The 15,384-nt window shown below is 34.1% G+C and overlaps 1 protein-coding gene across 1 annotated transcript; it reads left to right on the top strand.

Moving 5' to 3' along the window:
- The first annotated feature begins 532 nt into the window (after positions 1-532).
- On the top strand, positions 533-10,523 carry LOC142640973 (uncharacterized). Its single transcript, XM_075815319.1, has 14 exons — positions 533-999; positions 1,101-1,177; positions 1,982-2,182; positions 2,995-3,092; positions 3,424-3,617; positions 3,745-3,923; positions 4,392-4,736; positions 4,818-4,882; positions 5,819-5,867; positions 5,986-6,142; positions 7,177-7,261; positions 7,358-7,427; positions 7,992-8,132; positions 8,951-10,523. Exons 1-14 carry the CDS (start codon positions 900-902, stop codon positions 9,272-9,274), a joined length of 2,085 nt encoding a protein of 694 aa, XP_075671434.1. The 5' UTR covers positions 533-899; the 3' UTR covers positions 9,275-10,523.
- Positions 10,524-15,384: the final 4,861 nt, after the last annotated feature.

Raw genomic sequence — 15,384 nt, 5'->3', positions numbered from 1 at the left:
GTAAGTATTGAGGATATAAGAAGAAAATATAATTCAATGGTAGATTTATCAAAATTTATGTCGAATAAAAAAGGTATTAAGTGAAATTGTAGCATTAGGCTATACCTATTTTTTTTTAGAGAGTTTCAACCTAAGGTGTCCGCTCCTGATAATAGCTCTTTATTATTAAATTAAGACACCAATCAGTTTTTGGTATAGGTGGGGATTGAATCCCAAGTCTCTTATACAACCATCAGAGACTTTACCAGTTGAGCTAACTGGAACCTATAACTAAATTTGTAATAAACTTTATCAGTATTATTATTTTAAGAGGAGTTTTATGACTTTATCATTAGGCCTTGACAAAAGTTTTTTTTTTCTTTGTAGGTTCCAATTAGTCCTACTGTTAAATCTCGAAAAAGGATATAGATTAAAATTTTATCCAACTTACAATTTAATTTTTGGACAGAGTCTTGGTTGGAGAAGTTATGAGAAGGGTAGAGCCAAGTCTAAAAAATGAGATATAATCTCTCCAACAAGCAAAGCTAAACAATAGGTAGCCACAACAAGTAGACATTAGAAAACTTCAAATCAAGGATATAGCATAACAGGTCCACCACGCACCACCAACAGCAACAGCAAACAGCGAACAGCAAACGGCACACAGCAAACAACATAACACTAATATAAATACTTACCTAACTTCCGGCATTTCTTCCACTCATCTCTCTCTTTATTTCTTTCAAAACGCACAGACAGAAAGACAAACAGAAAGAGAGAGAGACTCTCTTTTGTGATAGCTCAAAATTCTCAAAAAAAATTTCTGTACAAACATGCTTTGATATTAATTAGCGTAGCCCTGACACAAATTTTTTTATTTTTTATTTTTAACGTACGCATCCAAAGCGTAGCTTAGCAAAATGGAGGCACCTTTGTCCTTTGTTTCAAAAGCGAGGACCGCCTTTCATTCTGCTGCTGCGAAAGCGGAGCGTGTTTTCTCTGATTTTAAACCCGATCGAGGTACCACTCATTTTTTTTTTCTCTTTTAATCTCCTTCGCAAGTTTCATTTCTATTTTTACTATTTATTAATGTTTATTGTGCGTTGAATAAATTCGAGAAGATTCTGATAAACAATTACCGAAGACTTCGACAAGCCAATCGGACGATGAATCTCCAAGCAACGAGCGCGAAACCAAGGTAAATCTTCTTCTTCTTTTCTTTTTTTTTTTTTTTTTTTTTTTTAAAGTTTGAATTTGGCAATCTGAGGAGATTTCGAATTGGATTTGATTTGGTTTTGTTTCGGTTTTGAATTGGAAATGTAGGATCAAAATGTTCAAAAACTTGATGCGTTTTGTGGTTTTTGACTGAATGTGGATGCATTTATGACGATACATTTTTTTTTTTTGTTTGGTTCCCAAGAAACGCGAGGAAAATAAGAGAAGAACCGGAATAACTTTTTGCCAAATAAATTAGCTTTCTTGAAATTAAGCTATCTTGTTGATATGTGTCTCACCTTTCAACAAATAAGCTACAGGAAACTCCGGGATTTGTGTGCAAATTTTTTTTTTTTTTTTTTGTAGAAATAAAAGAAAATGGATACGATCAATGCATGAAAGAAATTATAACAATCAATCAGAGCTTGAAAAAAATATTTTCAATGCTTAATTTATTGATGTGTATATGTGTGTGTAATTTTGGCATCCAATCAGTGCGTGAAAGAACTTTTTACAATCAATCAGAGGATGAAAAAAGCTTTTTGAACTTACATAGGATGCTTAAATGTTCTTAATTTGTCGGGTCTTTTACAATTTTATATTATTTGTTATGATTGTTATTTTTATTTTATTAAAATTTGTATATTTTTACAGCAATTAAGCAGATTATTCGATCTATGTATTTATAGTGTTCAATTCTCATAATTTTGAGGTGGTAATATCATGTGGGTTCGTATTTTTGTAGCTATTATTATAAATTTTTTGATGGGATAATAATGATGTATAGGTTTCAAATGAATCAAAGAACTTGAGGTGGAGACCTGCACCAATAGGGACAAAGCAGGATTGGCAGGATAGACTCAGGAGCATTAAATTTGGGAGGAAAGTCTTTGAAGATTCTGAAAAAGTCGAAAACTCAGCCATGTCTGTTCCATTTTATGATGAAAATCTGTACCTGCTGAACATGAAAAATGATCTTGAAGCTAAGGTAGCTTTCTATATGCTAAATTCTTTGCGTATGTGTACTGTTTTATGCATGAAGTTGAACCAGCTTCATATGGTTCCTGTCTGTAGGGTTACTCTATTTTGCTACATATAAAATATGTAAGAAAGTTTGCCAAAGTGGTGTTACAACTTACTTGTTGTTAGAATGAAATAAAGAATTGGCATAATAAACTGGGACTAAATTGTGTGGGCAGAGCAAGATAACAGAATGGAAAAATGGGGAAAAATTATACAAGCCAATACTGTCGTGACATATATATTTTCTAAAGCTCTTAATTCAACATCAAGAATATGTTTGAGTTCTATAAGCAGTTTTGACAATGAAGAATAGTCAGATTGATCAAGATGCATAACTAAATCTTTGGCATGTATGAAAAATAAAACTATTAACCTCATACCTGTCCTGCATGTGTATGGGTGGAGTGTTCATAGACATGAATCACACTTTTTAGGGAAATTTTTTGAAGTTATTGGAGCATTCTTTAATCCTTGCCTGCATAAGGAATAATGCAGATCCTTTGAAGGCTTTTGCCCCATCCTTTTTCTAGTGAATTTAATATCTTTTGAATGATAAAAGTGAAGCCAGTAACAGTTTCTGTGGGCTTCAACATATGGTACTTTGATAGATGATGAAGAAATGCACAATCATAGTCTTTCTACATACTTAATTGCCTGAGAGGTTGGGATTGCTAAATTGTTATTGTTAATAAAGGTCCATGGCATTTTCATGTCTGTTTGCTTTTAAGGATGGAATTTATTTTCATACTGATAAGTGGAATTTGATATTATTTCTAGAGTGCAGAAGTGATACCCACAGTAGAAGGTTTTGTTGCTGTCGGCACAGAGAGTATTCCTCCATCGTCTGTCATTAAGCAACTGGCTGTAGCTGTTGAGTAAGTTTTTGTTGTTCAAATTTTTTGCCTTTATTTTTTTTGCTGTTAACTTTGGCTTTCCCTTTTGTGGAGGAAGAAAATACATTTTGCAATTCAAAACAACGCCCGCCCCCCCCACCCCTCCGCTCTGCGGGCACATGCAGTACATGCATTGCTGTAATCTTTAGTTACCACAATATGCTAGAAGTGACACTATAAAATTTCTAAAAGTTAAATTTTATCTGTGGTCCAAGCGCTTAGAAAATAGTTCAACAGATGATTATGAGATTTCATTTCTTTGTTCCCGGTGTATTTAACTTGCTTCCCTACAACCTTTGCGCATCTTGCCCAGGGCTGGAAAGAAGTTGAAGTCATTGAAAGACTGTCTGGCATCATCTGCAAGTTCTTCACCTGTCAGGGAGAGGCCTGGCCTCAGTCTCTCTGCAGTCAAGTTGTTAGTGCTTCGTGAAAAGGAGGAGAAGCTTACATTTGATTATGGTGATAATGAGAAAGTTCTGTCTTTGGTTAATTCACTGTTTGATGCAGGTATGTGCACTTTTTTGTGACCTGGTTGCAGAATCTTCCTGTTGGATGAACTTTTTATCTTTTATTTTTATGCATTCTCCTGTGATGATCTTTCACTTCTGTTGTAATATATGCAAGATATTTGCAGAGGGAAATTTTCTCAGAAGGAAGATCAGCTGTGATTCAGAGGCAACCACAGTAACATCTTTGCCAAGAGATATTCATGGTGCTCCTGCTGAAAGCCTTGTTGTTAAGCTAGCTGAAGTCATTGGAAGCTTCAAAACCCTGCGGAAAATGGTGCTGTTTTGGAGCAGGGTAGTTGTGGAAGTAAGTCAGTTTCATAGAACTTGAATTTTTTGGTCTTTTCAAAATGGTTTCTATTTAAGAATAAATATTATACATGCTTTACAATTCATTGGGATCTGGTTTTTTGAGTCTTTTCTTCGAGGTATACGAAATGCGTTTGTGAAAAGATATGTTGTCAATGCAGTGAAATTTGTCATCTTAAATTAAAATTCATCCATCATCTTTGGAAAGGAAAAAAAAAAAAAACTGCACATGTTCTAGTGATATTTACAAAGTTAATGATCACTTTCAGTACATATTGGTGCACATTTCTCCTGTTAAGTAATATTCTTATTCTGTTTTCACCTAGAGCATAGTTTTTGTTATAATATCACTAGTTTTTGAGATAGCAATATAGCGTCGCTTTGATACATTGGAATAGGATGCATTAATGCTTCTTTATCATTAATCTTCAGATAACATATGTTCTGAATTCTATTGCATATGTAGCTGAGAAGAGTTTGGTCTGAAGGGCAATATGTGGCTGGGATTCCTATGGATGAGATTCCGGATCTAAATTCCTGTCTATTGTATCAGCAGTTAAAAGTCATTAATTGCTATGTTTCCCGGAAAAGGCGTCAGGCTATTGCCACTAAATCATTAGACTCTGTCATGAGGGAGGTCACTACAGATGCTGCAGAATCAGCTTCTTCTGAAGACATGCTTCCTTCAAGCCCTATTTTGTATGCTAGAATAAGCACCGGAGAGCTTGTTCTTCGACTAGGTGCTGATTGTCCATGTAGTAATCTTACAATGTTGGAAACTGATGAACCTATGTACTCCCCAGTGACCCAGGTCTGGTTAATAATTTCTGCTAAACAATAACTCCCGTTGTATTCTCCTGTAAATGAGATCTTTATGTACTGATAAATGTAGGAAGCACCTTTGCTTACAGAAGATCTTATCAAAGAAACTGAGGAATTTGTGCTTCGAACAGGCAGGTTAGTATACTAATAATTTCATCTAACTCATTCAGTTGTATTCATGTTTTGAGCCTTTTGCTGTTGAATTATTGTTTAAATGGTCCTTATATGTACCCTTTAGGTATGTAGCCTTTGTGAATGTAATATGTTAAATACAAGTATCATCTCTGTGCCTTTCATATGCTTGACCTGCATTCCTTCATTCATTCCACCTCACCCCATTATCCCCTGAGCCAGGGCCTTGGGGCTATATTCTTTATGTTCAGTGGGCCTTAAAATAGCTTGATTCATTCTTCATTTGAGGAAGCCATGCAAACATGTTTTCCTTCATCTCTGCTGGCAGTATTTGATTGTTGTTTTCAAATTCAACCTGTCACAGGATTAAGGCAGCTAATATTTTTTTAATTAGAAAAAGGCTTACTGTCTGCACACACGTAAATGTGTGTATAGGTCTCCAAGCTTTCTCCTTGTGATACAAACGTTTAAAAAATGTTATTTTAACTGCAGAAGTGAAATACATAAATGTGGCTGAAGAGAAGTCAATTTATGCATATCATTATCATTTATATCATAATATCATTTACGTATCAAAAAAAAAAAATATACATTATTAATTCTCGGTGGCACTCCTATAAGATGCTGTATATTTAATAAAGGCTAGTCATATATGGACATTTTGTTTTGGTAATGAGCTCTAGCTCAAAGGGCACCCCTTTCTTGTAAAAGCAATATGGAGGGTGAGGTGGTGGGTTCAAGACCCACCAGGTGTGTGTGTGTGTGTGTGTGTAACTTACGAATAAAAAAGAAAACCTTTTGTTTTGCTAATTTTTTTCTCCTCATGACTTCTTATTTTAAAAATGCTCAGTATGATTTTATCTTGTTTAAAGTACATTTATTCTTATTCTTTTTGGCATTCTTTGACAAATTTCCTTACCTTTTATCATCATTCATCAGTGTTGGTGCTGGGTGTTCTCAACTCCTCTCTGACATGCAGGCTTTCAAGGTTAAGTTCTATGATGTAGAAAGTCTCTTCAATTTTTCTATCCACTGGATGCTTAAATTTAGCAAGAATGTTGTCTAATGTTTAATTTAACTAGATTATGTTAATTATCATGTGTCAGGCTGCAAATCCTGGTTGTATTTTGGAAGATTTTGTAAGATGGCACTCCCCTCCTGATTGGTTAGAAACTGAGCCAATTATGGAGGGTCAAGAGACTTTAGCTGGTGTTGACATATCGTCTACAAAAGGTCAACTAAGTAGTCGAATGCAAAAAGAAGGTGGAAATCATTCTCCGTCATCCATTGCTATATTATTTTTGCTGCATTGGGTTTTTTTTGGGCTTTGTTTCAGGAAATTAAATACATGTGAGCAGGGTGTAGATTTGTTTTGCTTCTTAAGAAAATGTTTTACTGTATTTTCCTTGTCGTTGATTTAGTTTTAATGGCAACACTTGCTATGTGTGAGTGAAATTCCTAAAAAGATGTTATGAGTCTAATTTGATTATCATTGTGATGGATGATATATATGATATGTATATTTTATGTGTATACAATGGATAACGACATCTGGTGTATGGTGTGTGCTTTGTAGCCATCACCTGGTTGACCCTACCCCCTACATGTTTTGAGAACTATATTATTCTCCTTTTGTGGGTTGTTCTCTAACTTATCAATTTGATGGGTATTGAGTGCAGACCATGTGGCATCAGAATGGATCTGCATGGGCTGTTATGGGTGTTGCCTTGTGCTATTAAACGGATTTTTTCAAAGCCTTGAATTACTTGGATGGCATCTTATCACTTCTGTTCGAGCAGACTAGTCTGCTAAGGAATCAGACCAGATGTGTGGGAAACTTTTCCTTCATTGGTGTACATATTTTATAAAGATTCTTTGACATGGGTAGCTTGTGGGTAGGTGATGAATGGGATGTGTTGCATTATAGTCAGATGAATTAAACTGTAGTCAGTCTGTAACCTGGTCTTCAGGGCTTAAGGTTTAAATATGCCTTTTTGGAGTGTGAGAACTGTAAATAGATTATTTTTTTATTGGTGATGTAAGTATATGGTTTGTAGTTGCAATTTACGAGAGTTTATTAGCATCTGAAAGGCTTAGACAATTGTGGGGCATGCTATAGTTCTGGTTTTGTAACTTTTGCTTGTCTTGAATTTGTGTAGCATGTGCCCTGTAGAATGCACTAGGCTAATGGAAAACAATTGTTATTGTTCTTGTAATGAGTCTGTACCTTATAATTCATACTGGCATCTAGAAGTTTTACATGCTGCTGCTTTATTGATATTTCGTTATTCTTATAGGTAATTTATGGCGTGAGCTTTGGGAAACAGCTAAAGCAATACCAGCTGTCAAACAAACACCCATCTTTGAGGAGGATTTGGCTGTGTAAGTTGGAAGAACATCACTAATATTATTAGTCTAGATTTATTCCTTTATAAAGATAGCTAATTGACTAGAAAACATTGTACATTGGTTCTGTAGGGAAGGTATACTGAATGTTTTAGAGGACATGCCACCCTCTGAGCTTTTTGAGCAACTGTTTGTTTCTTTAGTAAGTTCTTTATTTGATGATGCAGGATTGCTTTTTCCAGTTTAACTGTTATTCATATTGTATCTATATAATAGTTTTTCATATATTTATTTACTGGAAAATCATTCAACCAAACCATATACTTCAAACTAGAGCTCTGTAGGAAAATTGAAAAGTCTTCATCCTTAGATACCAGATGTATTAAATGTATTAGTTACAATTTCAGATATCAAGATTTTATATCATCATTCATGTCAAGAAATTAGGACTGTTGTACCTGGCTAAATTTGGATATAGATATTTGTTTTTCCCTTTTTTTTTTTTAAAAAAAAAAGAAGAAGAAGAAGAAGGAATAATTGGCAATTCACCTGTTATTGTCTGGTTGAGGACCATCCTTCCATAAAATATATATTTCATCTTGATTTTGTTTGAGCAGATCTATGATCCTGCGATTTGGTATAAGCATCTCTACATTATTAACAAGATTAGTGGTAGCAATTTATTCTTACGCACTTTTTGCAAATTCAACCTTCATTTATCACTTTTATGCTGTGCTAATCATGTCCTTTATTCTGAAATATTCAGCTTGGATTAGGATTTGTAATGGCCGAAGCTATGCTGTCAACTAATAATAATTTGTCAAAGCTGTTCTATGAGTGTAAAGACTACGTTGTTGCTACTTGTCAAGGCAGATCCTGGAGTGAGAAAGTTGATGACCTCTGCCAGGTAGGTTTTATAAAACTGCAAGACACTGATATATATGATATAATTTGGTTGGACCAGAAACTTTTATTAGCCATTATAAGTGTCATTTGACAGCAGAATGATGACTGATCATATAGGTCTTGGATGTGTCACAGAAGTGAAAACCATTTGTGCTTTCCATGTTATTTTAGCGGACAGCTCTATAAATGGCAGTACAGAAATGCAAAAGTGGATTTTATGCAATAATTAGTGTTTTTTTTTTTTTTGATAGGTAAGAAAAACTTTTATAAAAGGTCTGCATTATGCAAAAAATAAATAAATAAATAAAAAACATAAGCAGCCAAAGGTTACAAAAAAAGAAAAAAAGAAAACAACTATATAAAAGAGGGGAGCGAATCTACAAACAACAACTATATACAAGAGTGATTATTGTGAAATAAAACTTTGCCAACAAGTAATAAAAAGGTCATAGACTTACATGTAATGTTGTGATAAAAAAAATATTCTCATCACATGCAAGCATACATGTTATTGAGAACGTGTATAAACACAATCTGCTCCATCGTTTTCTCCTATACTCCTCAAAACTCAAAATATAGTATGTTTTTGCATTTGAAAATTTTAATTACAACTTCATTTATTAGTTAGAGTATATTCCATTTATGCATTAGCCATATCCCATAAAGCACAGTGTGTAGATGACTTGTGCATGAATGTAAAATTTTGTATGTTGGTGTGGTTTCTGTGACCCATTTATAAAATTCATATGAACCTTATGAAAACAAAGGAATGATAGTGAGGAAGTTGCTTGAAGCTGATCTGCTGAAATCCTATTCTAGGTATATGAAACAGTGGAGACGATGTTACTCAATCCAGACGAAGTCCTAACAATGATGAAGCAACCAGATGAAACAACTGCCACCACAGGTGAATTAAAACGTCGATTTAAGAGACTTGGCTTCAACTTTGGTGGCAAGGATAAACACTCAAGAAAACCAGCTTCAAACAATCAGAAGGATGTAGAAGAGAACCCAGGTCGCCAACCATTCTCAAGTTTCTTTGATAGCAAGTCATCTTTATTTTCTAAGAAGCCTCCTAAGCCAGAAACTGCTCCCCCTGCTGAACCTCTTTATCCAGTTGAAAATGATTGGATGGTTGTTTAGTAATACCTTTTTTTTTTTGGGGGGGGGACGGGTCCAGATTAAGCATCATGCTTTGATATTGCAGGTAACTGTAAATCATTTTGAAAGACCTGCTACTTTAGATACCATTAGCAACATTTTGAAAGAGTTTCTTGTTTGATTACACAGAAGGAATGAGAAAATGGAATGGCTCTTTGGAGCCCTTGAAAGTTAGTTCAACTTGTTAATTGAGTTTTGTGAGATTGGGATGTCGTATAGGTCCCCGTGTATTTAAAAATGTGTACAAGTAATATGAATGTAAATTTGGAGAGTGGTGAATCGTGAACAGATGTTTTGGAGCGATAGTATTATTATTACAATCACAGTTATAATGATGATATTACATGAAAGAATGCCCGTCTTTTTTAACCTCATGCTCTCACCTTAGTCTCTGAGCTTGCTTGACTGCTAGTTGTGCTGGTGATATCATCTTAATTGGAGTTATCACTTACCCTTCTGCTCTTCACTTTCCATGTCAAAGCTTAAATCCTTCGGGATGAATATCGGCAAGAGGATATATGCTATGAATAATGCAGAGAGAATTACCGCACTGTGACAGATACATGAAAGAAAGAGTGAACAATTGTAATTGAAATGCACTAATCTGAATCTTGGTGGAACACTACACTACATATCAAAGACGGAAATGGGTTGAATTACTGGCTGTTTAATGTTGGAATAGTTTGCTCATGAGCTGAGGGCATTGGAGAGTGAAAAGGACCAACCTGACGATTTGGAGCTGGCCCTGTATGTCAGCGGGCTCGGCTTCGGATGAGACACCAAGAAGAAGAGAATAGGGGATGGCGTTGGTCCTCGGAGCCAGTAGAGAAAGGTTTTTTGGCCTGTGTGGAAAAAACTGATTAGCTTCACAGCTAGAGAGCCAAAGCAGCTGGGGTGTCCTACTCCTCGAATGTTGATTGTGTTTGAGCTGTGATTGTAAGGGAAGCAATGGAGCATGGAATTGGATGCACAACATTGTAAAACTCCGAGTTGCAAAGCAGCAGTGTAGCAGAAGATTCTTCCTTTCAGGCAACTCTCCTCTTCGAATGTTATCCAGCCAATTGAGCTCAGATAATGTTTTAATTGGGTAGAAGGGAATACTTATCTTCACGTGTCTGTTTTTCTTTCTTTTTCCTCTTTTGTTTTTTTAGGCTAGGACAATTACTTGCCCTCATAGAAAGTTGAAGCAAGTGACAAACTGAAAATTTCTACTTTTTACTTGCCCTCCAAATTTTACATTCTTTCACAGTCATTTAACGTTAATCATCGTTGCATAGGATAAATTATACACTGTTATATACACTGTTACTGTATTTTTGTCATAGAAGAAAAGACACCTTACTGTATTTTTGTCATAGAGGAAAAGACACTTTTAACCATCAGGGAAGCCTTTATACATGACATGTAGACAACAGACAAGGAAAAAGAACAATTATGCTAATAATGGTGGAATCAAGAAGGTAGCTACCCTTCTACGGCATCCACGAATGGTGCTAAAAATGTAGTTATTTGGCACCATAAAAAGTTATTTTATCTATTTTACCTACTTACTTTACAAATTATTTAGAGTAGTGGATTTATTTTAACTTTTAACACAATAAAATAATATAAACATCACAATGAAATAATATATCCACTACAATAAACAACAACTATAACCACCGCAACGGCTACCACTGCCACTACCGCCACTGCCGTCGCAACCAACTCTTCCACCGCCACCGCCGTCACATTATACCAAATAATCGTCTAATGTTAACAAATAGTTTTTTTAACCTCAAATTATACTTATACTTTTTTTTTTACTAAAACAATTTCTCAATTATGATAATAGCAAATAATCATCTAGTGTAACAATAATATTTCGTTTTAGCCCCAAATTATATATATACAAATTTATCTTTTCACTAAAAAAAATTTCTCGCCATTATAACCTTGGTTTTATCAAATAAGCCACCCACAGCACTTAAAGAGCCCTCCACAGTTGGTGGAGCCGACCCGCTTCGATACATACTGAGTTCCTTCTCTCTATCACTCAGCTCCTCTTGTTGCCGCCTTTGCTCCCTAATCAACAACCCCAAATCTTCGCTGTATTTGCTGTCTTTAAGCACCGATCCCACCGAAACATCGGGTGCCATCTTTGAATAAGTATCAGTGACCATCACGTATGAGAAAAAAAAAATCAAATAGACATTGAAACTGCTTAAAGTTTGAAACTTTGAGCTGGGAATCAGCTCAAGATAGTTAAAAATCAAATGGGTATGTTGCAAAAGCTTCAAAGACCTTGTCTTTTGTGCTGAAAATCAGAAACCCATGTCTCAAAACCGTGCGGTCCAACCCCGGTTTTAGGAGTTCAAGAAATTGTCATATATACCCAGTTCTCTATGCTTAAAAAATTAGATTTCAAACTAGTTCCCAGTTTTCACGGTTCGACCTCACGGTCTGGTCCGAGTCTGAGAACCTTAAGTGGGAGGACCACCGGTATGGAGAGAGTGAGAGAGAAACCGGTTGGATAAAAAGAATAAAAAAATCAACAAATAAATAGTATTTTAATTGGGTGGAAAAAAAAAAAAACAAAAAAAAAGAAGCCCTAGGCTACAGTGCACAGCCATATACTGTGCACGGTAGCAAGATAGGTAAAAAATATACCTATGCCTTCACTGTGGCAGCACTCTTTTTAATATATAGTGGTGCTAAAACTATTGCTAGTGTTCTAAAATGATATAACTGGTACCCAAGAAGTAACAATGAAACCATCTTCGAGGACATCAAGGGCCCGTTTGGTACATGTGTTTAAAAATTAAAAATTGTTGTTTAAAAATATTTGTAAAAATACTTGTGGGTGAAAAAGTGTGTGAAAATACGTGTAATATTATTTAAAAACTGAAAATTATTATGTGAAAACAAATACCAAATACCCCCAAAAGTTCTGAAGGCCATATTTCAACTTTTAACACCAATTTCTTGGCTAAAGTATCCTTTTAACCCTTAGCGTTTGAGGTTTTTATTTATATTATTTATTTTTTTCCCTTAATATTTGGATCTATTATCAAAAGTGTCCATCTCTGCTAGCAGCCTGGCAGTCCTTTTGTTAAGTACCAAATACAATATCGCAAATTGCCACATCACTCAATTCTTGGACAGAAAAAAAAAAAAAAAAAGTTGTATGCTTAAAAATAAGTGAGAACAATCTCAAACTAATCCCAAAAATGGCATTGTATGCAAACCGAGAACAAAATTTGGAACTGAAGTATTGCAGTTTTCCCTTTTTTCTAGATTGGAACTAGGGATTAAAGCGTTGTAATCTTTATTTCTTCCTAGATTGTATCCACAACCAAAACTATGTAATTTTCTTCTTTATGATATAATCTTTAAAGTTATTCAATAATCATGTATTTTATGAAAATTTCTTATTTTTCATTTTTAACAAAATAAGTGGCAATTTCATTATAAAACCATCGATCTAACGGGTAACACATGTCCAATTGAGTAATCACACCTATGAGGGCCCAAATCTTGAGGAAAAGAGCTTTATTTTAGAAAAACAATCAGTATCCTCACAATTATTAGTGAATGTGACAAAGATAATTGTACAGAATGACAAATCTAATAATAATAATAATAATAATAATAATAATAATATGTAAAACAGGGAAAAAATTCAATTAAATTTCAAATGGAATTCAATTAGAGTCTAATTTTGCTCTATATGTCTCATCTAATCTAAATTTTAGGATTTTGTGTCAAGTGAGTTACTAATTTAGTGTAAAAATTGAATTTCAATTAGAGTTTAATTATGCACCACGTGTCCCATCTAATCTAAATTTTTAGATTTTTGCGTCAAATTAGTTAATTTAGTGTAGAAAATGAAGAATCCAATATAATAAACCATAAAAAACATAATCATATAACTAAAAATATCCAAATTTATAAGTCATATATATATATATATATATATATATATATATATATATATATATATATAGAGAGAGAGAGAGAGAGAGAGAGAGAGAGAGAGAGAGAGAGAGAGAGAGAGAGGTAAAGCTTAGAGAAAATTGAATTAGAATTTGAAATTATAATTTAATTTTGCGCTATGTATCTAAATTTATGTGGGAACTACTCTATAATTATCCACTTAAGCTTGTGCCATAGTCTACTTAAGTTTTTTAATTTTTGTGTCAAGCGAGTTAATGAGTGCAAAATACTAAGAATCTAATATTAATGAACTATACAATTAAAAAAAAATCACATATACTTAATAAAAAATCATCACATGTTTCTCAAAAAAATAAATAAAATAAAAATCACCACATAACAAAAATCACCACACATTCTATGTCAAGCCCCAAACCCGAAAGGGTCCAAAGCATAAGAAAAACATCTCAAAGGTACCTGTAGATTTTGTTCCCTTTGGCGATTCAACCCAATATCAAGAATTATCATAATAATTTCATTAAATATACTCCCAAGATAAGTCAGAGCTCTATGTAACAATTACAACGGCCACTGGTCACAAAAGAATGGAGGTTTGAATAAATACAATTACATATCAATAACTTGTCTCATTAGTGGAAATAAAGTCATAACCACTATTAGATACAAAAGAATTGAGTCAAGCCCACTCTAAGTTATACGTCATCAATTAACTCCATCACAAAAATCAGCCTCCATCAGCAATTAGTCTAACTATTGCTAGCCACCAAAAAGCTGTCTCAAAACGATAGTTGCCTACTTTGAAAAAGTTTGTAAAATAATAGAATGAGACAGAGCCCACTAAGTAGCAAAATTAATGGGGGGTGGGGGATATGCAAGTTTCATAACGATGAGCAAGTTACAAAACATGTTATAAATTGAGAGTTTCCATCAAGATCATGTAAATCCATTTTTCTTAATAAATTGACAAGAATAATTAAAAGAATATAGCACCAAGCTTTCTCCAGATATTTCAACATGAAACTACATATTATTTACTGTGAGCTATCAAAATACCCATTTTTAAAACCTAGAAATCCAACCCAAAGCCACATGACAAGCCGCTATAAAGACGTCTAGGTATGCCACAAAGAGATCAAGTTATGCCACAAAGACATCAGTCATGCCACGAAAACATCAAGTTATGCCACAAAGACATCAGTTATGCCACCAAGACATCAATCCGCCACAAAGACAAGGTGCTAAGATACCAATGTCACAAAGACTACGGCATCTGGCTGGGTAATCACTGGGTAATCACATGTCGTAGCCCAAGGGTAAAACATAAGAAGCTCACAATGTATATGAAATCAAAACACGGTTCAATTTCAAGTAGTTTCACAAAAATCTTTGAAATACCTAATATATCCACAAGGTTCTCGAGTTTTCCAAAATCATTTCTTGTCAATAATATTTTGCATCAACTTTCCCAATTATCAAAGCATCTTTAAATTTTGCAAATAGTGCAATAAATCAATAAAATTCATTCTCAAGAATTTAATCAAAGATGCTAATATTTTCCATGCTAACAAATCATGCATTTCCCCATATGCATTGCCAAATATGATAACATTTTTACAAATAATCTCATACATTAAAGTTACCACGTAAAGCTTTCTAGGAAAATATAATTTCCATAACAACTTCCCAAAATGTGTTTATCCCAAAAATGATGCTTTATGCAACATGATAATTTTTTTTCTTTCAAAAATCCCATTAAAAAGCTACTTACCTTGCAACCCTCAAAAAGCTTTACTCTCCATGCTCCAAAGGAGATTAGCTAGAACCTAAACAATACCAAGCAAACCTATCACAATAAGTATAAAGCTTAACATTGCATTTAGCTATGAATTAGAAATTGCTAACTAAGCAATTAATTGGGCAAGCCTAGTAATTAACCTCACAAATAATGTATTCCACTTTCAAAGTTTCTCAACAATTTCATTACAAGGCATAAACTCCCATTATACTTATGAATCATTCAAGGTATTATCTCTAACATCCAAACCTCAATAATTTATGAGTAGTTTCTACAAGATTTTCATAACATCATCAAGAGGCCCATGACACCAAAATCACAATATCCTTTAAAACTAAAAATTTAAATCTTTAACTACCTC

This window comes from Castanea sativa, chromosome 6, assembly GCF_040712315.1.
Source record: "Castanea sativa cultivar Marrone di Chiusa Pesio chromosome 6, ASM4071231v1".
Lineage (NCBI taxonomy): Eukaryota > Viridiplantae > Streptophyta > Magnoliopsida > Fagales > Fagaceae > Castanea > Castanea sativa.
This window is presented reverse-complemented; position numbering and strand designations above follow the sequence as displayed.